The 27,385-nt window shown below is 38.2% G+C and overlaps 1 protein-coding gene across 13 annotated transcripts in view; it reads left to right on the top strand.

The window, feature by feature from the left end:
• The window catches only part of RALYL (RALY RNA binding protein like), a 392,319-nt gene that overhangs the window by 174,200 nt on the left and 190,734 nt on the right, over positions 1–27,385 (top strand). For 12 of the 13 annotated variants that reach the window (XR_010304865.1, XR_010304864.1, XM_064154586.1 and 9 more), the window contains one exon: positions 24,858–25,136. Coding sequence is in view for 10 of the 13 variants with exons in the window: in XM_064154586.1 (XP_064010656.1) it covers positions 24,881–25,136 (256 nt within the window). In the remaining 3 variants the exon portion in view is untranslated. Of the gene's footprint in view, positions 1–24,857; positions 25,137–27,385 lie in introns of those variants that run through there. The other variant, XM_064154590.1, reaches the window with a different exon arrangement.

The following is a 27,385-nucleotide window of genomic DNA, read 5'->3' as shown; positions in this document are numbered from 1 at the left end:
ATTTTATTTAAAATTTATCATGAATATTCAATTTGTGGAGTTTGTAATTAACAAAGAAAGTTCAAGGATCACTACACAGCTTTTGCAAACTAACAAGGTTTCATTTTGTCCTTATCAGAATAATCAAGCCATGATCTGGAAGGTGTAGTTACTGTAGACCTTTCTAATTCTGTTTCTATTGGTGAGAAATAGAAACTTTTCCAGAAGTTCTGTAGTATATTCTTGAAGATTTATATTGGCTTTTGTACCTCATCTTACAATGTGATTTTGTTCTGTGGAAATTGTCTTTTTCTTTCCTTTTCACTTTTTTCTTTCTTAAGTTTCTGCTCCTTAATATGATATGTGTGATGAATATGTACTTGCAGAGTATTTATATGTTGGCAGTGATAGTGTGATGAACAGCGTTTGGGGCTTTTTGGGGTGCAGAGTGTGAATTAATTTGTCTCAGTGTTTCTTTGTCAAAGTTTGTTTTGCTAACAGTTGCAGAAGTTATTAACTGACAGCTCTTTCACTGTGCTCTTTTACTTTTAGTTTGCACTGCTTCAGGTTACATGTCATCATGTAGACTTTGGATTAAATTTACATAGTCTTTTTTCCCCAAAACCACTGCTTTTCATTTACTTAGTGGTAGGACAAGGGACAATGATTTTAAACTGGGCCAGGATAGATTTAAATTGGACATAAGGAAGTAGTTCTTTATAATGAGAGTGGTAAAGTACAGGAGCATTGTGAAACCAGGCCCAGCAATCCACTACTGCTTGATTTATTGAATAATTGGGTGATGGGATGGGATGGGAAAACCAATTAATATGAATAACAACTATAGTATTAACTAGAAGCCAATTTAAACTGTTATTGTTTATCTGCTTTTGACTAAGTATAAAGCAAACATGCATGTGCTGAGAAGGAGGCATGGAAACCGATGTTCAAATCACATATGCTAATCTCAGCTTCAGCACACCATGACAGCAGATTGGAAAGCACAAAAAACATAGCTGTTTTGCTTTTGGTATTGCTAAAATGGAGTATAAAGATTTACTTGTTATGCTCTTTTATATAGCTACAGCCTTATTATATGTTCAAGTGCAGGGCTTTACACTTTGGCCACAACAACCCCAAGCAGTGCTACAGGCTGGGGACAGAGTGGCTGGAGAGCAGGCAGGAAGAAAGGGTCTTGGGGGTGTCGGTGGATAGTAGGCTGAACATGAGCCAGCAGTGTGCCCAGGTGGCCAGGAGAGCCAGTGGCATCCTGGCTTGTATCAGGAATAGTGTGGCCAGTAGGATAAGGGAGGTTATTCTTCCCCTGTAGTCAGTACTGGTCAGGCCACATCTTGAACACTGTCTGGTTCTGGGCTCCTCAATTCAAGAGAGATGTTGAGATACTGGAACGTGTCCGGAGAAGGTGACGAAGCTGGTAGAGGCCTAGAGCACAGCTCTGTGAGGAGAGGTTGAGGGAGCTGGGGTTGTTTAGCCTGAAGAAGAGGATGCTCAGGGGTGAACTCATTGCTGTCTACAACTACCTAAAGGGAGGTTGTAGCCAGGTGGGGGTCAGCCTTTTCTCCCAAGCAACCAGCAACAAGACAAGGGGACACAGTCTCAAGTTTTGCTAAGGAAGGTCTAGGCTAGATGTTAGGAAGAAGTTTTTGCCAGAGAGAGTGATTGGCATTGGAATGGGCTGCAAAACAGAGCTGCAATTGACCTTCTGTTATTGATGCGTGAATGTGGACATGAGACAGGAGTTTGAGGGAATATGTTGTATGAATCTGTGTGATCATTCAGTTTCAGTACACAAGTGCATTTAAGGACTTGAAGATTCACTTTTACACCTTGAAGAAGATGATTTTGGCTGGCTCAATGGGTTGTTGAAACAATGAGGTCTCACAGGACGGGTTCTGTCTTCAGTTAAAACAGGGATTGTTGTACTTCTTGTAATTGTCACTGTTCTCCTAATGCTACTCTGTCTGATTGGCCTGCAGTGGATCAATCAGTTTGTGTTTGTAGTACAAAAATGGGGAATTGTGGGAATCAAGAAAGGGAATCAGCTGAATTTGATAAATGTTGTATCTCTGGAACATGTCCCTGTGTACCCTTGACACAGTGAGCTTGAGGGTACAAACATAGTAAACTGGTATTCTTGCCTTGTGTCACATTTGTACGGAAGTGACACAACTTAGAACAAAGAACTGAAAGTAGTCTGTGTCAAGACAGCTAACATCTCCCTACTACCTGACTGTTACCCAGTAAGAATGTTGTGAACAATATTTCACCCAGTCACTGTATTCCATAACTTGTAGAACTACCACAACTTGTAGCAAGGCATATAGATTAGACTAGTGCTATATAAATAAATGGCTTTGGCTTCAGCTATTGTGTTTACATATTCTTGTGTTGCTGTTATTTTATCTGTCACTAATGAATATATACAGCAACAGAACAGGTTGCCTGGGGAAGTGGTTGAGGTTCTGTGCCTGGAGACATTGAAGATGGGGGTTGATGTGTTCCTCAACAGCCTAATGTAGTTGGAAGTGTTTGTGCTCATGGCAGGGTGGTTGGACAAAATGACTTTCGAAGATCTCTTCCAATCCAATGCCATCTGTGAATCTGTAATTATCAGTAGCCAAAAACTTCCTCTAGTTTGTCCAAAAAGTGTCTCTCTTGAATTCAAAACAAATTTTGCTTGTAGAATTTTTTATGTCCTCATGAACTTTGCTGTGACACCAGACACTATATCAACCAAGGTTTTGTGGCACGCGTCTTGAGGGGGGAACGTTCTTCTGTTTTCCTAAAGGAAGTGTCAGAAAGGTTAGAGATCAGAGCCATTTGCTGATTTTTGAGTCAAAAATCGAGGGACTAGATTCTTCAAGGTATGCAATATTATCTAGAGTTTTGTATGTTCTGAGAGATGTTGATTTTTGCTGATATGCGTGACTTGAACAAGGAAGGAAAACTCTTCAACACAAGATCAGGGACTCACCAGTGAATCAGGACAAGTTTAAACGTTACTGTATTTGAAATGAGAAGCAGAGAAAATGAGATTTTATTCCAAGAGATATTTGGCATAAGAACCACATTTCACAGTACAATACAATAGAAAGAGGAGCAAGAAATAGATTTTCTGGAGTGGCATTACTTTTATTCTGAGCGTCCACACTCATACTACAGCCTCTCATTTACATTGCCAGCTCCAGCAAAGGAGAAAAGAATCATAAAATCAGTGATTTTTGTTGTAAAATTTGGTTCACTCAACCACAGATTCATACAATGCACTCCATGCAAATGAACCAAGGAGTTTAATATCTTTACTGCTCTTCTAGCTTAGGATTCTGTTTGTATATGATGAATGCTTACAAATGAGTAACATTTCTCACCAGACATATGAAGTGGAGCTTTTGGATCTACTAAAATAAGTTTTTCTTGGGTAGGAAGAAAGCACCTAAGAGTTATTTTGTGAAACACAATTCTTGCCACTCCAAAAAGAAAAATTATTCCATCTACAAACTTTTTTTCTGAATTCAATTTGTTTTTCCACTCCGCTTTTTAACCATTTTGATAGACTTTGTGTTGAGCATTCTGTTTCCTTTCCGAGCTAGATCTCTAGTGTTTCAAAGCTTCAATTCAATATGCCATTTTCTTTTAGTTACTTGTTTGAAATCCAGAGCTTTTGCTGGTGACATTACTCAGTACAAACCAGAGAAGTTTCTCTTGTTGGAGTCTCAGGCTCTTTTCACAGTCTCATGGAAGACACAATGTTGTCATCTTGCTATTTGGTGATAACAGTTGCTGGATTACAGCAAATTTCCTTGGTTGCTAACTACCTCGTTCCCTTGGGTCTCAAGATGGCAGGTAACAGAGGAGGGACATCTTTACTTAAAATTCTGCCTGTTTCCAATGGGAAATGAGAGATCATAAAGGAAAATTGGGAAAAAAAGCCATTATGTTTGCTTCAATTGAGGAGGGAGGTAGGAAGTGTTGATAAGAGATCAAAAAGTTTGATCTTTTTTAATTTTTAGGGAATCTGTTAAACCATTTTAACTTTTTAAAACATGGTTATATAATTCTGTATTTGTTTGGTTTTTATACTTACCAGACAGGAACCTAAACTCTCACAGAAATCAATAGGATATAAGGAGACTACCCCAAAATGAATTGAAGAACAACTTCATTCCTCTGAGTGTCCTCAGCTGTCACTGTGTGCTCTTAGGGTTGCAAAGAGCTCCTGCTCCACTCTTCTCTTTGAAGAGGGGCAAGTGGAATGAAAGCCCTAAGTATTGGTGGTGGCAACCTACAGAAGAATTAAACTAGGGCTTTCCTTCTTCCCTGTAGATCTGTGCTCCAGTAGACTAATTTTCAGTGTTTTCTCTATCTTCTTTCCCTTAAGTGACTTATCTGGCCATGTCAGACTTATGCAATCACAAACACTACCTGAAAAATATTGGTGGCAAAATGATTCACTGGGAACTTGAGAGAAGCTGGACAATGAGGAAAGTTGTATAGATATGTTTTATACTTTGTAGGTTTTCCCTACTGGATCATCATGAAAGGTTGTGACAGGGAACACAAAGGCTGTGTACTGTCCTGAGTGTTGTTAGAAAGGAGGGAAAAGTCAAAACAAAATAAGCAGTGGGTACAATTGCACCATTTCAGTCACAAATTGCTGCTGCATGGACTCGGGCTTCCTAATGGCTTTTCACAATTGGCCATCTGTAAGCCTCCAATTGGTATGTTGCCTGCAGTATTTAATTTGAAATGCTATATAACCTCACAGGATCTGGAAATATCCACAGTGTATGTGCAACACTGAACTACATAAATGTTGGGGATGTCTGAACAGATTCTACTATAAAAAAGGTTTTGTTGAAACATGCAGAAGAAGTAAGGCCAGAATGGAATAAGGTTCATCCACGTGTTGGTGACATTGTGTGCATCCTTTCAAATTGCTTCATTGTTGTAAACATCCTCATTCTTTGAGGAGAAATAATAGGAAAAATCTTGGTGACAACTTTAGCCAATAAATGTTAAGACAGAGTAAAGCAACATTCATGTGAGCTTTGGCAAGATGATGTAATGGAGATATCATTGCAGAGTTCTTGGTTTTAGTTGAAGTTATTCTGTTAACAGGCCTGACTACATTTCAAATGGAATTATATTTGTAGGTACTTGATGAGGGTGTAAGGCCAAGTCCTTGTGTCTATAAAGATCTTTTGAGAAAAGTATTTAAATTTTAGAAATTGGGCAGTTTGTTGTTATTCTGGAATGAAGAATCTCTTTCCCAGCAGGAAGCATGGTGAAAGAAAATTCATTAGGGTCTTTGAGGTGATGCCACTTGGCAAACAGAATTATTGCTAGAAAACAGCATAAACGTCAAGCAGCTGCACTTCACATTGTGAAATTCATCATATTATTTCAATGTGAAACATGGAGAGAGAATAAAAATTAAAATGTTTCAGAGGAACACTGAACTGAGAGGATCATTAACCAAGTTTGCAGCAGTTGCTTTATAATCCTTACTGTTGAGTAGTTTGAGAGAGCACTGGTATTTTTAGACTGTCAGCAGATGTTTTCTACTATTTACCTTGAAGATTTAGTAGCACAGAGGGGATATCAATAAAAATTCTAAAAAAACAAATCATAATAACAAAAACCAACCAAAAAACCCCAAAGACACAAAAATGCCCCAAAACAAACCCCAAACAAACAAAACCACACCACAAATAAAATTCCATCACAAAAATTCATACAACAAGGAGATAGATCCCACAAAAAGTCTCAGTGTTTCTGAAAAAGGAGCTAGAGGTTGGTTCAGATAGATAGTATTGACATTTGCTTTTCCTTGCTATTTTTGTTCAGTTTGCATTACAGAAAATTCTGATGGCATGTGGATCTATTTCTTCATTCTTTACTTACTGAAGTGTAGGATGAAGTTAAAAGCTGTGAAAGTATTTATGGTAGCACTAACGCTGAGAATCAGGAGATGATTTTTGTACATATATGGCATGGTTTTCTAGATAATGCTTCATGGAAAAGTTCACTATATAAGTCATACCAAATGAACATGTGCAGAGAAGGGCAACAAAGCTGGTGAGGGGCCTGGAGCACAAATCCTATGAGGAGAGGTTGAGGGAGCTGGGCCTGTTTAGCCCGGAGAAGAGGAGGCTCAGGGGTGATCTTATTACTGTCTACAACTACCTGAAGGGGCATTGTAGCCAGATGGGGGGTGGCCTCTTCTCCCAGGCAACCAGCAATAGAACAAGGGGACACAGTCTCAAGTTGTGCCAGGGTAGGTATAGGCTGGATATTAGGAAGAAGTTCTTCACAGAGAGAGTGATTTCCCATTGGAATGGGCTGCCCAGGGAGGTGGTGGAGGCACTGTCCCTGGGGGCCTTCAAGAAAAGACTGGATGAGGCAATTAGTGCCATGGTCTAGTTGATTGGTTAGGGCTGGGTGATAGGTTGGACTGGATGATCTTGGAGGTCTCTTCCAACCTGGTTGATTCTATGATTCTATTCTATGATTCTGTCATCAAACTTAGGAGAACTTTTAGAAAGTAGAACTTTTTCATGCAAGCAGTGATACACAGAGGTAAACATGTTGCTAGCATTTGAAATGCTTTAGGCAGGCAAGTTAGCGGCAATGCCTTGGTTGCTGAGAAATCAAGTACAAATTTATATAGAAAAGGTAATTCCATAGAAGTATGTAAATAGCCATTTGATAACTTACCTTGACAGTAAACTAAAAGTCACATTGTCGCCAGTGGAAGATATAGAGTGCTGCTTCATTGATGTAAATTATTGAACACGTTTTAAATCAGTGCAAAATCGAAGTAAAACCTACATTCTTTCGCTAGGGAAAATCCAAGAGGGAGGGGAGGCACGTATATTAAAAAAAAATAGCTTAATGATTGCATTAAAATACTCTTTATAAAGAATCACTTTGTATTCTAGACAATGTTTCCCAAACTCTAATTAAATGGAGTTTGAATTCCTCATAATAACTCCAGTGATGCACTGCATATGCTGCTAGGTGCATCAGCCTGGCTTGTTAAGGGATATGAAGAAAGTCCTTTGTCGGAGACAGATACCTATACAAATAGATGATGCCTACAGCTTTGTTCTCAATGACATTAGGAATACTGTGACTTCATAAAATCTTGGCATATTTATTCAGTTCTCTCAAACACAAATGTAATCACAGCTTCTCATCTGTTTTAATCATAGTCTTTCTTTTTTCAGTCTGTCTAGACTATTTTAATGACCAGCAGAGCTGTGTTTTGCTCATGGTGAATGACAATGCTTCTATTTGCAGATTGTAATTTCAGGTTAAGTTTCTGATTTGAAATGTGCCAGAACTTGAATGTAAACATGTGATTGACTTGGTGCTGAAAAACATTTCTCTGTATGCTTCCTGTATAAAATAATGCCAGTAGATACAATAAGTACCCCAGAATTGAAGAACTACTTTTGTTAGAATTCCTTTAACTGAGAAAGCATTATGCTGTTCACTTGCAGAGAGGTGGCTTGTAATGCCCTGAAGAAATCCCTGGGGAAAAAAAAAAAGCATGAATGTCGTTGTATATGTATTAGATGTAGAGACACTTTTTCACCCTCATTCCATTAAATATTGATGGAACTTTATTGAGAAATAGGTTTGGGGTTTTCTTTTAATGAGAAGTCTAATAATTCCATTCTTATTGTCTGGAACCTTAAAAAAATATTTACTTAAAAACAAAGAAACACAACAAGAAACCTGCATGTAAAATAGAAGGGATTACTTTTGTATAATTTTCAAAAATAGAAGAGTGCACAAACAGATAAAAAAGATGATTACACTTGAGATTCTTATTCTGTGCTGTAGCTGTCACCTGTTCATTTGTCAGGGATTGTTTCTCTGAACTTTATTGTCTTCAATTCCTCTGTCCTATGATATTTGCTAAACTTTCTTGGGAAAAGGCACATGGGAATTAGTTGCCCTCTACATCTTCTTTATGTGAGAAATAAATGCCATAGTTGTTAATAACAAAACTCTTTGCATAGTGGCAAATAGCTGGACAGCACCCCTGAGGAAAAGGACATGGGGGTCTTGGTTGATGAAAAGCTCAACACTAGCCAGAAATGTGAGTGCAGCCAGGCAAGCAACTATATCCTGGGCTGCATCAAGACAAGCATGGCCAGCAGGGCAAGGGAGGTGATTCTCCCCCTCTACTCCACTCTGGTGATACCCCATCTGGAGTACTGTGTGCAGTTCCAAAGCCCTCGACTCAAGATGGACATCAAACTGTTGGAGTGAGTCCGGAGGAGGGCCACAAAGATGATCAGAGTGCTGGAGCACCTCTTCTATGAGGACAGGCTATGAGCATTGGGGCTCTGCAGCCTGGAGAAGAGAAGGCTTAGAGGAGACCTTGTAGTAGCATTCCAGTATCTGAGGGGGTCCTACAGCAGAGCTGGGGAGGGACTACATACAAGGTCTTGTAATGACAGGAGGAGGGGTAATGGGTTGAAACTATCGGAGGGGAGATTTAAACTAGGTGTCAGGAAGAAGTTTTTTCCAGTGAGGTTGGTGAAACACTGGAATGGGTTGCCCAGGGAGGTTGTGGAGGCTCCCTCCCTGAAAGCGTTCAAAGCTAGGTTGGATGAGGCCTTGAGCAACCTGTTCTAGTGGGAGGTGTCCTTGCCTATGATGGGGGGTTGGAACTAGATGATCTTTGACATTACTTCCAACCTAAACAATTTTGTGATTCTATAAATCCATAATATTTTGTTCTTTCAAATCCTTCAGTGTTTCATGAGTTTGCACTAAAGAAATCAGAATGCTTCTGCATACTGCAGGCTGCCCTTTTTCCTAGACACAGTTAAAGACATAGTTTCTACTGTTGAAGGCTTTTAAAATTAAGCCATAGTTTAACAGGTCCTTCTTTGGGAGGATACTATTTTCTCCATTTCGGGTCATCTGCCAAGTTCTGCTTCTTGTAAAGAATAGGACTTGTCTCAAGATTTTATGTTGTGGTTCTCATTCCATGACAAGATCTGGCGGTGGGAGATAATTTTGTACATGCAACATATGAAAAGATTATCAGTGTTACATTACATATTTTTCTGTGGAACTTGTTGGAGAGTTTGTCCTGCTACCCAGAGACTGAACTGTGCTGAAACACAAGCAATTGTTCTTCTAGGCAAGGTTATTTCAAGTCTCTTCTCTAGCTATTGTAACTTCTCTGCCTGCATTACACATACTTTCATATAGATTAATGTATCCCTTCATCCTTGTGTCAAGCAGCCCAAATGTAAGTTACACAACTGAGGATTTCCAGGTCAGGCAGCAACAAACAAAAGCAGGACAAGGTTTTTTTTTCAGGCATCTTTACTGTCTTTAGGTCCTGCAGCCTTCATTTCACCTTTGGCACTACTTACAGCATTTTTTTTTTCAGCAAGGAAAGCAATAATTAGTGAAGGTCTACCTAAGTTGTTCTGAAGTTATGTGCACAGACAAAACTCCTAAATCATAGTAAAGACTCATGTTTCTAAAAGAACTTCTGCTTTTCAAAATGGGTGGCTTATTCAGAACATTTTCCAGATATTCAGATGACAGGAAAATGCATCAAATAGCAAGTTGTTATTTTTAGATTACCAGTATATAAACCCCAGATATGGCTGCGATTTTCCACTCTTTTAAAATGCACTCTTTACACTCTTTTTTATTATACCCTTTAGAGTGCTTGACAGACAGAAGAAGAAATGGCTCAATAAAAGCTACTGGAAACATCTAAGGAAATTATTTTTGAGAAATACTGTGTGGTAAAATGTTGTCCAGATCCTTCTCTTAATGATGAAAAACACTTCTGTTGGGAAGCTACTTGGCTATCAGCTTCTATAAAAGGAAAAGTAGCTTTCCTTTATGTAAATATTAAAGGTAGAACTCAAAGTCAGGTACTGATTAAAGTGAGAGAAGGAAGCAACTTAGCTACTTCTTCAGACATCTTTTTTTTTTCTTAAGGGCCCCAGCTCTTTCTTCTATGAAAAATATTAGAGTAGTAAGGAGCAATAAGTTAGTACCTTCCTCCCCCCCCCCGTAAATACACCGGTAACTTTACAGGCAAATTCTTACATAAACTGAAGGTGAGATAGCTTGAAAGATTTAGCTTACAGAAATAGGTTTATTCCCATTTCTCTCCAAAATGTTTCCTGTACCTGTTCATCTGCCATTCTGGTTTCATACTCCATGACACCTGGTATGTTTTCCCCATAATTCGGAGCTGAATAACTAACACCAACAACTGTAATCAAGTTTAGAGGGGAAAACTGCAAGGATAGATAAAAATAATAAAGGGCTACCTTAAGTGAGAGGCCTGGAGCACAGCCCTTGTGAAGAAAAGCTGAGGGAGCTGGGATTTTTTAGCCTGGAGAAAAGGAGGCTTGGGGGTGACCTCATTGCGGTGCACAACTACCTGAAGGGAGACTGTAGCCAGGTGGGGTTGGTCTCTTCTGCCAGGCAATCAGCGACAGAAGAAGGGGACACAGTCTCAAATTGTACTGGGGGAGGTCTAGGCTGGATGTTAGGAAGAAGTTCTTGCCAGAGAAAGTGATTGGCATTGGAATGGGCTGCCCAGGGAGGTGGAGGAGTCGCTGTACCTGGAGGTGTTCAAGAAAAGACTGGATGGGGCACTTAGTGCCATGGTTAGTTGACTGGATAGGACTGGGTGATAAGCTTGACTGGATGACCTTGGAGGTCTCTTCTAACCTGGTTGATTCCATGATTCTATTCTATAATTCTTTTCTAAATGGCACAGTTTGATGATAATATAGCCAAGCAACATCACATTAGTGATATTTTCCTTCACAGGGATTGATGTAATGTATAAGGATTCTTAAGCAGTTCCTTCTACCTCTTGACTTACAAAAATGAAATATGTAGGAATTGGTGCCATACTGCTAAGAAAGCAGCTGTACACTTTTGAAAAGAATTACGACACTCTTTACTGAGGCTTGTTTGGGTTTGGTATTTTTTTTTTCCCCAAAAAGGAATATAAAATACATAATCCCATTAGGAGAAAAACAAACTATACTAATGAAAATCAATGACTGTATGTTATCTGCAGTGTGGTTGGGGAACTGAGACTAGCATCTCAGACGTGTGGTCCCTGCTGAGTATGTTTTAGTTTCAATGTAATTAATTCTGTCAAATAATTTATATTTGTTGACATGACCACGCAACATCACATGTGCTGTCATTAGAATGATAAGATAATATGGACTGAAGATAATCAGTTTAAGCTGCCAAAGATGATCACTTAAGCTAAGTGGAAAAAAACACAAGCAACTTCCACAGTTTTCATACATGCTTATAATTAACTTTGCCAGCTTCTGTGGCCATTTTATATTTATATCTGAGTAGCCAAGATTTACTGCTGCAAATGTTTTTGTGCATATATTTGAGAGCTTCTGAATCAACCTCGTTGGAAGAAACAGGGGGAAAAAATGTCAATTGGAAGCAAATAGCATTGGATGTATTGGATCAAATTAAATCTAGGTAAACTAGATAAGAACTATTTAGAATATTTAGTATTGAAATTCAAGTGTTGTCCAAGAGCTGTTTGCAATGGATCTATAGCTACATGAAAAATAATCCAATTTATCCCAAGCTGATAAATAACAAAATTTAATCTGTGCAGAATAACTTAGTGTTACAACACAAAAAAGCAGCAAAATCCCTCTCCCTTTAATTTATGCCCTTTACTGTCCCAATTAAGTCAATAAATGATAGGTTGTGGTTTAAATCAGAGTTAGTTAATAATGTATCCTTCTAACAATACAATCCATTAGAACAGAAGTTAGATATTGTGACAGCAAGAGCAATAGAGAAGTCTTTACAGGGTAGGAAATTTGAGGGATAAATTTTTCATGGTAAATTATTTGCTCCCATCAGTTTTTACTGCACTTTTATCAGATACTTTATGGTTCTACAGCGTAATGGCAGAGATTGAGTATAATCAATGGAATAAATTATTAAATTGTAAGATTCACAGGGAGGTTTATTAACACTCAGATCACAGTCAAATCTGTGATACAGAGGAGGTAATATAAAGTATGTTTCTGTTAAGCATTCTGGATTTTAATGATTTTTCTTGAGGTTTCTGAAAATTTCCTTCTCAGGCTTACATTATTTTGCTTAAAAATAAATCATAATCTACTTCATATTTTGATAATTTAGTGAGTCGATTTTTTTTTCTTTTTTTGTTTGTTTGTCCTTCCTGTCCTTTGTGTGGCAAGGAAGAGAAAAACCTATGTACTGTGTACTCAGTGTTACTAGAGTAATTGTTTTATAGTCTTTTCAAAAATGCAGCTCAGAGGTCTAGTGTTGTTCCTTCTGAAGCACACTGAGATAAAAATTCAGTTGACCTGTAATTAAAATCCCAGTTTATTTGTCATTGACTTTGGCAGGGACACAGTTTCACTTAGAGTACTGACAGCTCCTGGTAGGGAATGGCAGGTTAAGGTCACTTCGCATGCCGCTGGTTCCCATGCTTACAAGACCACACTCTTACAGGGTACAGTATAGAGCACCATTATGCCAAAGGGGAAGAAAAAAAGGCTTCCGATACAAAGACAGTCACTGAACAGATCTCCATAGAAAATGAAAATAAAAGCAGAGTGACCAACTTCATATTAGTGTTCTAAGCCTGAGGAGGAGGAAAATCTGTAGGAAGAACTGAGCAGAATGGATGTAAAAAGTAGACTTAAGAAACAGAGTGAATGGACTTGGGCAGAGTAAGGTAGACATGAGAAAAATGCAGACAAATGAGACAGGTGATACAGGAGGAAGATGATGAAAATATGACAGCAGTTATGCAAGAAGACAGTACAAGAGTATAAACTGTCAGGTCTGTCTTTCTGAGGTACTTTTTCACCAAGAGTTAACCAAAACCAGGAATATGCAGCTAGCATTGAATTCTAGCACACCCATATTTACACAGATTTAGATCCCAGAGGATAAGCTACCTGTTGACATTAAATTATTAGGTGCGGTCCTGGAAAATTACCATTTGTTCAAATAACATAGTGCTAGAAAAGATAGGTTTAACAATGGGTTTTGTATGGTTTGCATCGAAATGTCTGTACTAGGGTGACTGATTAATGGGCAGATAATGTTTTTAGGAAAATGCCTTTGGCATATTGTTATTTCGTTGTATTTACTGAAGTCTCTAAAAGAGCATTAAACAAACAACAATTATCTGAGTACAAACTGTTATTGTGTTTGGGCATCAGATGTCTACTGGAGCAAAATAACAGCTTCACTACAACTTACTAATACTCCAAACTAAATTCAGATCTCACTGGTATCTACCTGCTGCAGCAAAAAGTTACTGCAGAGACTACACATTTTGAGAAATAGTGGTAATAAGTTTTTTTTATCCATCTCCTGTTTGGTTTTTCACATGATGGTACAGAAGGGATGGGTAAGACTTTGTGTGTGTATATATATATATCTCATGCATTTTAAAGAGGAAAAATTGAAGTATCATTTCAGGAGTTCTTAGTGGTATGCCAAGTATTTGAATGTTTTCAATGCATTTCTTTACCCAGCAGATTTAATTATTCTCTCTTTATGTGGTATGGGGCATAGTGTAGGAACGGAAAGCTTTATGATCTCTCAGCTGCATACTATGATTTTAACCCCAGTCAGCAACTAGGCACCACACGGCTGCTTGCTCACTCCTGCCCTACCTAGGGAAGGAGACTCAGGGGGAAAAAAAAATCCCCAAACCCCAAGGGAAAAAAAAAAAAGTGAAACTCATGGGTTGAGATAAGAACAATTTAATAATAATTATAGTAATAATATCATAATGAAAAGGAATGTAAGTACAAGAAAGCAATGAAGCCCAAGACAAGTGATGCCCAACACTATTGTTCACTGCTCACTGGTGAACACCCAGGTGGTTTCTGAGCAACAATCGCCTCCCCTGGCCCACTCCCCATCATTTATATGCTGATCATATTGTTCTGCACTATGGAATATCCTTTTGCCTAATTCAGGTTAGCTGTTCTGGTCATGCTGCCTTGAAAAGCATGGGAAACTACAAAGTCCTTATCTTTGGATAAGCACAACACAGCCAAAATTAAATAATCAGTAATATGTCCATTTTATTCTCACACTCAATCCAAAACAGCACTGCACCAGCTCATTCAAAACCAGGACACAATGAAAATGTTACTGTGCTAAGTTTTGTTTCATTCTTGTGTCTTATCACAGAACTGAAAAACAATTGGCCAGATATTCAAATAATGTTTGCATTAAAAGATAAGTGCCTAGTAAAGCTTTGGCATAAAAATTCTCATAGAGATTTAGCTATGGAGTGAATGTCAGATGCTTTTGAAAATACTCTAGAAAAGGAGATGTAGGAGCAAGACCTTGAAGCAACCACACTACAGCTGTTGCTAAGAGAGCCAAGGCACATAGCTTGGGAGACCAAGAATACACACTCTAATTTTGAGGTGCATAGAATCAGATTAAGTTCTCCGTTGTCCCAGAGAATGTCCTAAATGTTGAAGTATCTCTTAAAACACTGGGAAAGGCACCACAACAGGGTTTTGTGTTTTTAATAGGCATGATAGAGGAAAAATACTGTCTCTGCAGGCAAGACAGGACAATCTGAGCAGATAGATAGATAGATAGATAGATAGTGATTAATCAAGTCAGTCTTGCAAATTTAAAAGGATTTCTGCAGGACATTAGACTATTTGTAAGCGTCCATGTCAGAAACCAACACATAATTAAACTTCAGATACCTTCTTGTTGAGATGAAGAGCTCCACAAATTTGAATTCATGTTTATGGAATGACAGAAGCTCAAGAGCCTGTATGGATCTAGTTTATAAGGACCTTGCTCAGGGTATCATGTGGAAAATTCTATTGTCATGTTGTGGAGACAACAGATTAAGATTTATCAAGGAAAGGAATTTCAGATGTCTTTTTTGCATAAGAGCAACTCTTGTTTCCTGAGCACCATTGTAATTTTAAACTTTGATATATACACCTGACATTCAATGTCTGAAAAGACAGATAGACTTTACAGAGAGACTGGATTATTTCTGCTGTTTTGTGGTGAAGGATAGATAGCCTACTGCCTTGAGTCACTGCCTCAGGAGGTACTGTGTGCATGGAGGAACAAACCCAGGGCTCAGCAGGTATGTGGCAGCCTACCACATGTTGCCTGCAGATGTGCTTGTGTTTTAAAGACACATTTCACACACGACATACACAAAAATCTAGCCAGGTCATTTTAAGTGGGTCAAAATATGGGATGGATAAAACAAATGCACAGTATACACCACTTTGAGAAAGTTACTTGCAGTGCTAGTGTCAGATATCAGAATTACTTGGTTGTCAATACTAGCTTTTCTTCTGTAAGTCAGATGCACAATATGATCATCTGCCATAAATCCTCCAGACAGGCTTCTGGGAGGGACATTATAGAGTGAATACAATAGCAAATGTGATTCTAATTTGCCTCTGATTATGAAAGTCAAGTACTCTTTAATATCTCCTTTTCAAAAGGGCTTTTTTTTTTTAGTAATTTTTGAAGGAGATAGAGTGTAAAAGATATCTGTGACCAGAAAATGCAAAAAAAATACTTTGTTATAAAGTGGTATGAAGAGGAAAGATGAATATATCACTAATCCTCAAAGCAAAGAACTATGTTTTCAATTAAACTGTGTATTTTCTATTAAATTTCCTAGTGCCATGGCATTTTTGTGGTGTTTTGCATTCTTTCATTTCATTCATGCAACAACCCACTGAGCTGGAATATCATCAGTATTATTGCCAGTTTCAGAAGAAAGAGGACAAGGTGGAGATATTAAGTGACTTACATAAGGACTCTTATCTAGTCTGTGCCAGAGCTAGGATTACAATTTGGGAGCTCTTGACTTCTTGTTTGGTGTTCGGTAGGCTAGACCGTGACATTTCCTCAAATCCAATTTCAAAGTGTTATAAAATAATAAAGGAAATTTAAGAGACAAAAATTCTAGTCAAAATAACATTACTGAAAGTTTTGTCAGAGGCTCAAACATAATAAAATTGGCTGAAAAAAATCCATCTATGAGTTGCTTAAACTAATTCCACCAACAGTAAAGATCTGATTCTGCCTTTAAAAAGCATGATAAATCTTCCAAAATAATATTTTCCCTTAGGAACCATTTGGAAATCTAATTTACATTGCCCTAGCTATGTCTAATATCATGTGCCCCAAAAAGCAGCTTAGTACATAGCAGAGGTTTGGAATAAGAAGTCTGTTGTAGTGGAAACATCAAAAACTATGCTGTGTGTGTTCTTATTAGACCTGTTTTTAAATGAGTCATAGAACTTTTTCACTTGGAAAAGACCTCTAAGCTTATAGAGTCCAAGTGTCAACCCGAGACCACCATGGCTATTAAACTGTGTTCCAGAGTGCCATGTCCACACGTCTTTTTTTTTAACCTCTCCAGGGACAGTGACTGCACTGCTTCCTGGGCAGCCTGTTCCCATGCATGACTACTCCTTCAGTAAAGAGATTTTTTTTTTTTCCTCATGTCCAATCTGAACCTTCCCTGGCATAATTTCTGGCCATTTCCACTTGTCCTGTTGTCTGATGCTAGGGAGAAGAGACCAATACCCATCCCACTACAAACTCCTTTCAGGTAGATACATTTAAAATCCTTAGAATTAATTGATTTACATTTCCAAGGATGTGGTACTTTGGGACTGCAAACTCCCTTGGGAGCAGGAAGAACTGGTGAAGTCTATTGAGAAGGTTAGAAATATAAAAATTATAGTAGGAGGTTGTCTTACTTGCCAAGGCTCATTTAATTCTCAGAGTGATATGAAGCTGAAGAGAAAGCAAAAACACAAAAGAAGGAACACTGCCAAATGAGACCAAGCAATCCTACTGAATGTGAGATTAGCTTGAAATGTCTCATGACAGCAAATATAGCTGAGATTGTTTCTCAGCAACCCATACTATCACCGAGTCACCAAGCGAAAAGAGAGACAGCAGTCCTGCGGCTTTCTCTCTCACTGTACTTAAAACTGGAGATTGAAAACAGATTTAGGCCACAGAAACTGTATAAAGTCAGAGATACTTAAAAAAAAAATTAAGAAGCCAGCAGGAATGACTGATGATAGAAGATTAAAATAGCTTGCTGTATAAATGATAAATGAAGACTTGGAGGCTATGAGATAGCTGCCTACAAATAGATCTGGTCAAAATACCAGAGATGAAGGGGAAAGTCACCAGCTCCTGTTTGCCTTTTCCTAAATAAATAAAAATCTTGTTCAGTTCTGTCTCCAAGAGCCTGATCGTGACTGCACATACAAGAAGCACATCCCGAGATGAAATGTTTCCAGTGTTACTTTCCTGGATAGATGTATCCGATACATCAACTGCAACCAAGGCATGCTAACGAATAGTATGGAAGTCAAACCCTTTGCTTGTCTGCCTCGAGTCACTGTTGAAATATCTTGCCTGTACTCTGTCTCGTAGAGGCATTTTTAAAAATGAAATATTACCTGAGGGATGATACCAAAGGTCCTGTTCTGGTGTTTGCTAAGTGACCTCAAAATTCAAGTCTCAAGTATTCCCTAGAAAAACACATCTCTTTATGGGATTAGTCCAGATAAAGATTTTATATTACCTATTGCAAATTCCCCTTCGCTTCAAATACCAGATCAGTCTAATCTTCTTGTTATATTTGGGTTTAATATTTTTCTCCTCAATTCACTGCTTTGTTTGCACTATGCTGATAGGTGCTATCATAATAATTTTCTTATTCTAGCTAACGCTTTTGTGATTTGGTTTTAAAATTGGTAAAGAAAGGCATCTTTAGCAAGGGCTAAAGCTTAATGGGGGATAGGGACCCATATCCAAATATTCAGCAAAAAAAGATCTGTATCCTGAGAGCAAAGAACATGTGACTGAGAAGGGAAATCTCTGTAACACTCTGCTGACAGGTTTAATTTTTTTCTTTGTTTGGGTGGGAGAAGATCTCAACACAGTGAGTTAGTGAAGGGCAAAGAGCTGTAGTTTCCGTCCACCCCCACGAACCTCAGGAACAGAAAGAAACTTTGCTCTCCCTTCATGGAGGTGGTGCTGCTTGTGAGGCAGAGTCCATTCCTCCCTTTTGGTCTTTCCAGTGTTTAAGCTAACTCAAAAGAATGTATTCCTTGAAGTTATTTATTGTCTTTGTCTATATGGTGTGATTCATATCTGGGTGTTTCTGTGTTTGGTAGGGTATTTTTGGGAGGTGTTTTGGTTTTGAAGTAAATACATTTTATTTGAGAGAAGTTGTTTCTGAGACGAGTGACAACAGGAAATGAAGTGCAACCTACTAATTCATTTTAGTTTTTAGCTCTTTGTTTTCTACAAGCATGGCAAGTACTAATGTGTTGTATCATTTCTATGCCTCCAGAAACAGCAGCTTGAAGAGACTGTTGTTTGTGTTAAAAGTAACTGACAGGAAAAATGAAAACTAACATATAAAAAATTGGAAAAAAAAATAGAAGGCAGGGTATTTTGGGAGGAGAATGGGGAGAAGTGGATTCTTTGACTTTAATGAGGACTGGAAAAGCCCAGAATATTTTCATGTGGATTTATGAATAACTTCTTTTTTCCTTTAATTTCTGTGGCCTGGATATAGTAATTCATTAAAAATTAATTTAAAATATAAAGAAGAAAGGATTTTCTAAGATAAAATATATTTTATTTGATAGCTTTCTCTTTTTCCTTCTATCCATGACCCCACCATAAATATCCAATATTCTTTCTTCCAATAGGTATGTAAAATTTTATTGAGGTTTGTCAAGGACTGATTTAACTGAGATAAAATGTTTTTTTTTAATGGCTGCTTGTTAAAGGAATTTACATGAGTATTGAATTTTCTTCATAAAATATGAGTACCAATGCAAGATAAATCTATGGTTCAGGACACTTCACTCAGACTTCCTATGTCTGAAAATACTGAATTTGTCTGCAACACTGGAGAAGTATCACACTTGCACTGTTGCTAAAGAGTAATTCAAAAGGAGAGAGTATTTTGTTACAGCTTTAAATTCTGTTCCTTGGAAAACATTTGAATACTTGTTGACTCCTAAACCCTTAAGTCACCAACTCGCAGAGTAGCTCAACTGCTAAAGCAAAGATTGGATCCTGATGTTTAGAAATGTCCAAGCTGTTAACTGAGGCTGAATAGGAGGACAGAGATAAATTGCTTGGAAATGCCGATGAGAGCACTTTGGGTCAGTGCTACATTTCACCTAAGGACCAATGTCATGCTGTTTGGTGTTTTCCAGAATGTCCATGTTCCCCTCAGCACCCCAAATACTCTAGCAATTTTTTTACAGCCTGTAGTTTTTACTATAGATTTCACCATGGAAATGGACATCAGTGTCCAAGCACTTGTCTGTTTAGGTGTTTCTTTGTTGTTCTTGGGAGACTTTCGAGTTATCAAAAGTGTACTGTGCATCTTACTATGCAAACTTGATTATTGTAAATAGTAAAAATTAAGTTTTGGGATTTACTGGTACTTAGAATAACAGACAGTGATTGAAATGTCCATGTTTTAGAATCTCCATCTGTGGATTTAGCCTTTTGCTACCACGTAGGTGTAATAGAGAATATTTCCTGGCTCAGCTCTATACATGATCTCAAACTAAATTTGTTGAGGGAGTGGAATGTGAAAGTGTTTCATTTTCCACAGCATTTTTTTTTTTGTTAAAATAGTCAGTATGTAGAAATTTGATATTAGATCATTCAATATAAGTAACACAGTTATAATGAGTTTTTGGAAGACATCTAACTTTCAAGATCTTAATTTTTTTCACTTTTTTCCCTCAGTAGACCCTAATATTTCCTCAGTCAGTGTAAGTAATATTTAGTTTATTCAAATATATAGACTTCTATTATTTGCTTAAAAGAAATCATAGAATCAACCAGGTTGGAAGAGATCTCCAAGATCATCCAGAGCAAATGTTTTATTGACAAAATAAAATAAAACAGCTCCAGGATAAAAGCATGTAAATACATGGCGGATCTTGGATGTACTACTAAACTTGTTGAAGGCTAAGGTTGCAAGAAAGTATAGATCTTGCACACACAAAAAAATCCCCAGATTGTAAGTGTCAGTCCCTCCTAACCTCTGTAAAAGGTTTACCTGAGCTTTTAATTCTAACAGAATTGTCATTGTCATCTTGGGAAAATGCCCACTTGGTATGCTACATTCAGTTCTGGTGCCCGCAGCGTAAGAGGGACGCCAAACTGCTGGAGCAGGTCCAGAGGAGGCTGTAAAGCTGGTCAGAGGGCTGGAGAGCCTCCCCTATGGAGACAGGCTGAGAGAGTTGGTGCTCTTCGGCCTGTAGGAGAGAAGGCTCTGAGGAGACCTTAGAGCAGCCTTCCAGCGCCTGAAAGGGGCCTACAAGAAAGCTGGGAAAGGGCTTTTACAGGGGCTTGTAGGGACAGGATGAGAAGGAATGGTTTTAAGCTTAGGAAAGAAGATTTATATTGGCTATTAGGAAGAAATTCTTTACTGTGAGGGTGGCAGAGGTTGCCCAGGGAGGTCAGGGAAGGCCCCTACCCGGAAGTGTTCAGGATGGGCCTGGATGAGGCCTTGAGCAGCCTGCTCAGGTGGAAGGTGTCCCTGCCTGTGGGAGGAGGGTTTGGACCCCAAGGACCCTTTCAACCAAACCATTCCCTGGAACTATGAATTTCACAGGCTGATTTTCAGTGTTTAGTAGAAACTTAACTGGCCTGAAGAGTTCCGATCAGTGTTTTAGGCTGAGAGACAGTTGTGCAGCTCGGAAGATACTAAGGTGAGCCAGCGTCATGATCCCTTGAAACAACTTAGATTTCACATCTCCTTATGGAATCATAGAATGGTTTAGGCTGGAAAGGACATGGAAGATGATCCAGTTCCAACCCCCCACCATAGGCAGGGACACCTCCCACTAGAACAGGTCGCTCAAGGCCTCGCTAACCTAGCTTTGAATGCTTCCAGGGAGGGAGCCTCCACAACCTTCCTGTTCCAATGTTTAACCACCCTCACTGGGAAGAATGTCTTCCTGACACCTAGTTTAAATCTCCCCTTTGCCAATTTCAACCCATTACCCCTCTTCATGTTATTACAAGACCTTGTAAATAGCCCCTTCTCAGCCCTCCTGTAGGCCCCCTTCAGATACTGGAAGGCTACTACAAGGTCTCCTCAAAGCCTTCTCTTGTCCAGGCTGCAGAGCTGCAATGCTCCTAGCCTGTCCTCACAGGTGAGGTGCTCCAGCACTCTGACCATCTTTGTGGCCCTCCTCTGAACTCACTCCAACAGTTCAATGTCCTTCCTGTGTTGGGGGTTCCAGAACTGTGCCCAGTATTCCAGGTAAAGTATGTCCCAAATTGTTTTGCAGTTTAGCCAAAATGCTGTCTCTTATAAACAAATTTTGCATAGGACGCAGCCATCTGGTAAGGCTGTCATGGTCCCTTCTTGTCCCTACAGCTCAAAGAAATACCTGGGAGTTACTGTGATGTAGAATTTTACAGCTCTCTCCATTTTCCTTTGCTTCAAGTCCTTTTAGTTTCCACGCACTGCAATACAGCACAATTGCGAAAGGATTGTTCTTTTCACTATTCTGAGGTCATGTCAGCAGGACATGTACAAAATGGGAGATAGGGGTTCAAGTGTTCATCTTAAGGACTAAAGATGAGTTTCTCAGACACATGTTGATGCTTAAACTCTGTTAGAAAATGCTGGAAAATGGAAAGAACATTAAAATCTGCTCCCCTATTCAGCATTCCAGCTTGGCTTGTTTAGACCTGACCCATGTGCATGCTGGACAGTAGGAATCTTATGTTAGTAATTTGTGTTTTCATTCCTGTTTAATATGCCAGGAATTTTAACGTTCAAAACAAGCTTGCAAACTTTGCTTTTTGAATGGGAGATTTATGTAATGGAAATGATCTAACTTGTAACTGTTATGTTCACGTATACTAGGACTTAAAAACTAGTTGCTTCTGGGGAGAATAATTAAAGCTGCACAGTATAAAATGATTCAGTATTGAATAAATGAACCTAATGAAATGTGTTGACATCTAGATGTTATTTTTAAAAGGCATGCTTGGCATAAAGAGGATGTTTATTACCAGAAACGGTCACTGAAATAATGAGAAATTAACAAATGCTTTGTAAAATCTGCAGGGAAATCAGATTATTGCAGATCTGTTTCTCTCATTGTTTCATTTATCTCCGTGGTTGAATGAGTTACTGTGTTTGTGATTTTACTGATAGCTCAGAGAATTCAGCTTTCACAGATGTGTATTGTAAACCAGGTGTAAAACTTTCTGTAAGATCTTTCTCATTGTAATGAAGATCTTGCGTATCTTTGATTTCTGTGGGATAGTCACAATGGTATTGTACATCAAGCAGTAAATGACTCAAATCCCAATTATTCACATGTTAATGTTATTCTCAGTCTTTGAATTTCTGCATCGCACTTTCTGTCTGCTCATTTGAATATGAGAGAACCCAGCAGACAACTACTTGGTGTTATAAAAATATTGTACATTTGCATTGCAAAGAACAGTTACAGGAGAGAAACTTTAAATATCCTATTCAAAGTCTATTTAAATTAGTACATAAAAAACACAGCAAAAAAATAAGATGAGGGGATTTATAATTAAAAAAAAGTTCCTTAAATCCCATGTTAAATGGCTAAACAATAATGGAAATACTGAGTCTAGTATCACAGTATCATCAGGGTTGGAAGAGACCTCACAGATCTTCAAGTCCAACCCTTTACCACAGAGCTCAAGGCTAGATCATGGCACCAAGTGCCACATCCAACCTTGTCTTGAACAGCCCCAGGGACGGTGACTCCACCACCTCCCCGGGCAGCCCATTCCAGTGTCCAATGACTCTCTCAGTGAAGAACTTTCTCCTCACCTCGAGGCTAAATTGTCCCTAGTACTCTGGTGTTTTGAAAACAGTTGTAGTGACAATAATTACAGAGTTTTATTGTGTGTAGCTTTCATGCAATGACTTTGTGGCAAATGATTTTCTGTGGATTTTCTCCCCTTTCTGTTTTTTCTTAGTAGTGTGTCTGTTGTGCCCAAATGTACCAGCTGATGTCATGTCATATTGTGTGTGCACTATCTTGTTTTTCTGGAGTTCATTTAAAGTTTTCCTTTTTTGTTTTCTACAGTGTTTTCTCTAGCTGTTCTAACAGGAAGTTATCTGTGATATTAAGCTGATGAGCAAGTGAAAGCTCTTTGGCTAATGAGTCTCCTGCATGCATTAGCTTAATAATGCAGACTGTTAACTAGGACTCAGGAGGGCTTCTCCTACATCTCCATTTCCTATTCCTGCCTGAAGCATGATGCTTGGATTCTGTGTGATGGAGACATTCAAAGTGGTCATGACTGTAGCTATGGCTGTTTTGTTCACCAAGAATTGTGTCTAGTTCAGTAACAATTATCTGTGGTTTTTTACCTTTGTTTATTTGCTTTGGGTTTTGTTTGGGGTTTTGTTGTTGTATGAGTTTTGGTTGGTTGGTTTTGGTATTTTGGTTTTTTTGTGTGTTTTGGGTTGGTTTGGTTTGGCTGGTTTGTGTGCTTTTTCAGCCAGTTTAGCTTAATATATGGTAGCTATTGATTTAAAATATGAAAACTTCTGCTAGCTAGTGTTAAGCTTTAGGTGCCCAGAATAGAAGTCATTCTTCCTTTTCACTTTTAGAAGTGAGCTTCAACTGTGAGTATTTAACTGCATCCTATTCTTGCCTTGACTGTTACTGTGATAAGATCAAAAGTATGAACAGGTTAAAAAATAGTAACATCATTCTTAGCTGTAAGACATGACCTATATTTAACTGCTGTCTGAATGACCTCCTTCTTGTAAAACTGGGTTTTGCTATTTAGAGGTATGCTTACTTTTGACATTTCTGTTGTCTGATACTGCTAAAGAATACCCAGAAGTGACATGGGGCAACTTTCATTTCACCTCTACATTGATGTAAATGGAGAGACCTGCTGAAAGGTGGAATTTACATATTAAGAAAATCAGGGACAGTTCAGAAGTATGAGGCTAGATGAACACCAAGTGCTGGGTTGTGTTTTGGTTTGTTTTGTTTTTTTCCAAATCATTCCAAGCAATAATGTTGATGTTTCCATTTGAGCTATGCCAGGATGCTTTTAGATTTGTGACTTCAGAGGAAAGAAAAAGCAGCAAGCAAATCAGTGTTTCTGTGCTGAAGTAAATTTCTTATTGTACATTTTAATTTGAGGAATATAAGTCAGTTGTGCTTCCTGGTCTGTTTTTAGTTTTGTACAAAATTAATATGGAAAACTGTTCTGATAGAAACATTTATTTCAGTAAAGAGCTGTACACTACCTGCTCTGCACTCCTTACAATGATGTTTAACTGGTGAGAAATGTGATCTGCTGACACACATCAAACAAGAGCCCAATTATTTAATTTTTAGAGTTTGTCCTCTACATGGCCTTGAATGTTCATTTCTTTGATGTGATAATTTGTTCTCTTGCTTTGCAGTTTCTAGGTAGTCTTTAAACTCTGTACTGGATTCCTAAGCAGCAATCCACATATGACTACTGTAAAGCTCCACTATCATAGGATTGCATTAAGAGATGTATTGGTATATTGTTTTTTATATATAAAAGTAAGTTTTTGTATGACTTATGAGCAATATTCTAAAATGTGTTACTTTAGTTTTACTGCTAATATTTTGAATGCAGAAGTTTTATTAATTTAGATTAACACTAAATGAAAGAGTGAATTATCATCCAAATTCAGGGGCAGTTGTATGCTTTGAAACATTATTCTCTTTGCTGTCTATTTATAGGATTAAGGACAAGTGACCCAACCATGACCGGCAAAACACAGACCAGCAACGTCACCAATAAGAATGACCCAAAGTCCATCAACTCCAGAGTCTTCATTGGCAACCTGAACACAGCAATTGTCAAAAAGAGTGACATTGAAGCAATCTTTGCAAAGTATGGGAAAATAGTTGGCTGCTCAGTGCACAAAGGTTATGCATTTGTACAGTACATGAGCGAAAGGCACGCAAGGGCTGCAGTGGCAGGAGAGAATGCCAGGATCATCGCGGGACAGCCACTAGGTAAGTACTTGTTCCTGTCACTGTCTCTTTCCTTCTTGTTTGAAATATCTGCTTGTGTCCTGGGGAATACTAAGTTTGTTTTTCTATTGTTCCATGTAAGCTTGTGTCCAGGACATTGGATATGGCAGAATTTGCAAAGAATTATATGGCAATTTGATATTACTAAAGGTTTAGAATCATAAACTGCTGCTTTACGTGCACTTACCAAGCAAAAGCAGAATTCTTTCACTTAGAGTTCATTTACATCACTTCTGACTGCTTTATCCTTCTCTGCATGTTCCCACTGTGGTGAACATGATTGCTGATGTGAAAGAAATAGAAGTATTTTCTCTTAGCCTCTAGTTAGTAAACTTAATGCAGTATAACATCATCAATAAATGTTATCATCTTGATATAATGAATCTAAAACAACATCCAGCCCAGTGGTCTGTCAGATTTCATGTGGAAGCACAAGGGTGAGTTCTGTTAGTCCTTGAAATTGTACCAAACCAATCTGTAATGTTGCTATTCATTTAGAGAAGCTTATTAAAAGCTTTGGTTGTTATCCCATGGACATCATCTATCTGAACTCCAACTAAAGAAAAAGAGAAGTGTAGCATTTTTGTTTTCTAGTGCTTTGTTATGAATGCTCATGTAAGATCTGGTTGTTTCTTACTGCAAGTTTTGCTTTGGAAAGATATTTGCCATGAGATATGGAGGTTGTCACTGATAAGATCGTTTGGATTACAGTACTAACCCCATCTGTGATATACACAGTAATGATGGATTGCATAGCAAGATAGAAGGAGATAGATCTTTGACTAGACCTTTGAACTGCTCAGATTCAAGGCCATATGTGTAATGGCTGTGTCAGGAAAAGGTGAAGCATAACTAGTGTTTGGGCTGTAACAAGTCATAAAGAATGGATATGGCTTATTCATTTTCAATTTCTCAGACTGTGGAAATCTATTTTCAGTTTATATGTAGAAAGAGGCACTTGTTATATGGCTTGCTGTTTTGTCACAGTTGCTCAACAATAATTTTACATTTTACAACCTCTGTATTTTGGGTTGACAAGAAAAACAGATTAAAGAAATCCGATTACATTTTAGGGAAGATTACAACCTTTTAAGGAAAAGTTCTGTATAGAAGTGAAATAAAAGAGCTCAAGTGATAAAAGCAAGGCAGCAAAAGTCAGTCTGCGGGATGGCATTATTAGAAGATGTTTCCTGGAGCAGTGGTCTCCAAGCAATAGGCCATGTAATGCCATCAGTGCATTATTTACAGCTCCTTGCACACTGGTCTGACCAGATTTTTTAAACTGTGTTTTCCTAAGGCAAGAGATCTGTTATTACTATGACCGCTGTTGCTAGTATCTTTTAGTATTTCTTGTGGCATCTCTAATATGCCAACTGCATTGTAAGGGGGAGATGTCCTTGCTCTGCTGAAAAGTATTTTTGTTCTTTGTATAGGAGGTAAGTGAAGCCATAAAATAAATTATGGCACCAATAATTGCCTGAATTGTTCATATCTTTCAATAATCTAAAAATACTATAGTATTCTGCAAAGTCTTGCGATGGTATATTTCATGCCTCATTTCCTGATTGAGGGAAGTATATAAAGAATAAGCAAGGTGAAATATTCTTTTGTCTGTTCCAATCCTCATTTACTACTTCTGTATCTGAAATACACTTGTCATTGGTATGTGTGATGAAAACTATCACAGAATCATTATGGTTGGAAAAGACCTTCAAGATCATCAAGCTCAACAATTTTCTAACTCTATCAGGGCCACTACTGCACCATATCCTTAAGTACCATATCGAGATGGCTTTTAAATTCATTTGGGGATGGCAATTTAGCCACTTTCCTGGGCAGCCTGTTCTTTGATAATGTTTTCAGGACATGTTTTTTTCTTACATCTAACCTAAACATCCTCTGGCCTTAAGTTGATGTCATTTTCTCTTGTCCTGACACTAAAACCTATTTTCTTTCTGTACATGAAATACACATGAAATGCTTAAGACAGAAAACTTGGTGTCAAGTGATACTTCTTGTTAGGCAAACAGTTTCCATGGATCATTTTTATTAGCAGTAAACATCACTTGCCTCAGAATAAAGCAGAATTAATAGATAAAATTTGCTTGGCATCATGATGGTGATTGAAGCTGAGGCATAGGAAGTGTCATTTAAACAGGAATTTTTTCATTGCAAGGGTGACAAAACACTGGAACAGGCTGCCCAGGGCAGTTGTGGAGTCTCTGGAGATA

Source organism: Pogoniulus pusillus, chromosome 14 (genome assembly GCF_015220805.1).
Source record: "Pogoniulus pusillus isolate bPogPus1 chromosome 14, bPogPus1.pri, whole genome shotgun sequence".
Lineage (NCBI taxonomy): Eukaryota > Metazoa > Chordata > Aves > Piciformes > Lybiidae > Pogoniulus > Pogoniulus pusillus.
Note: the sequence above shows the minus strand (reverse complement) of the source record. Positions and strands in the feature narration are given on the sequence as shown.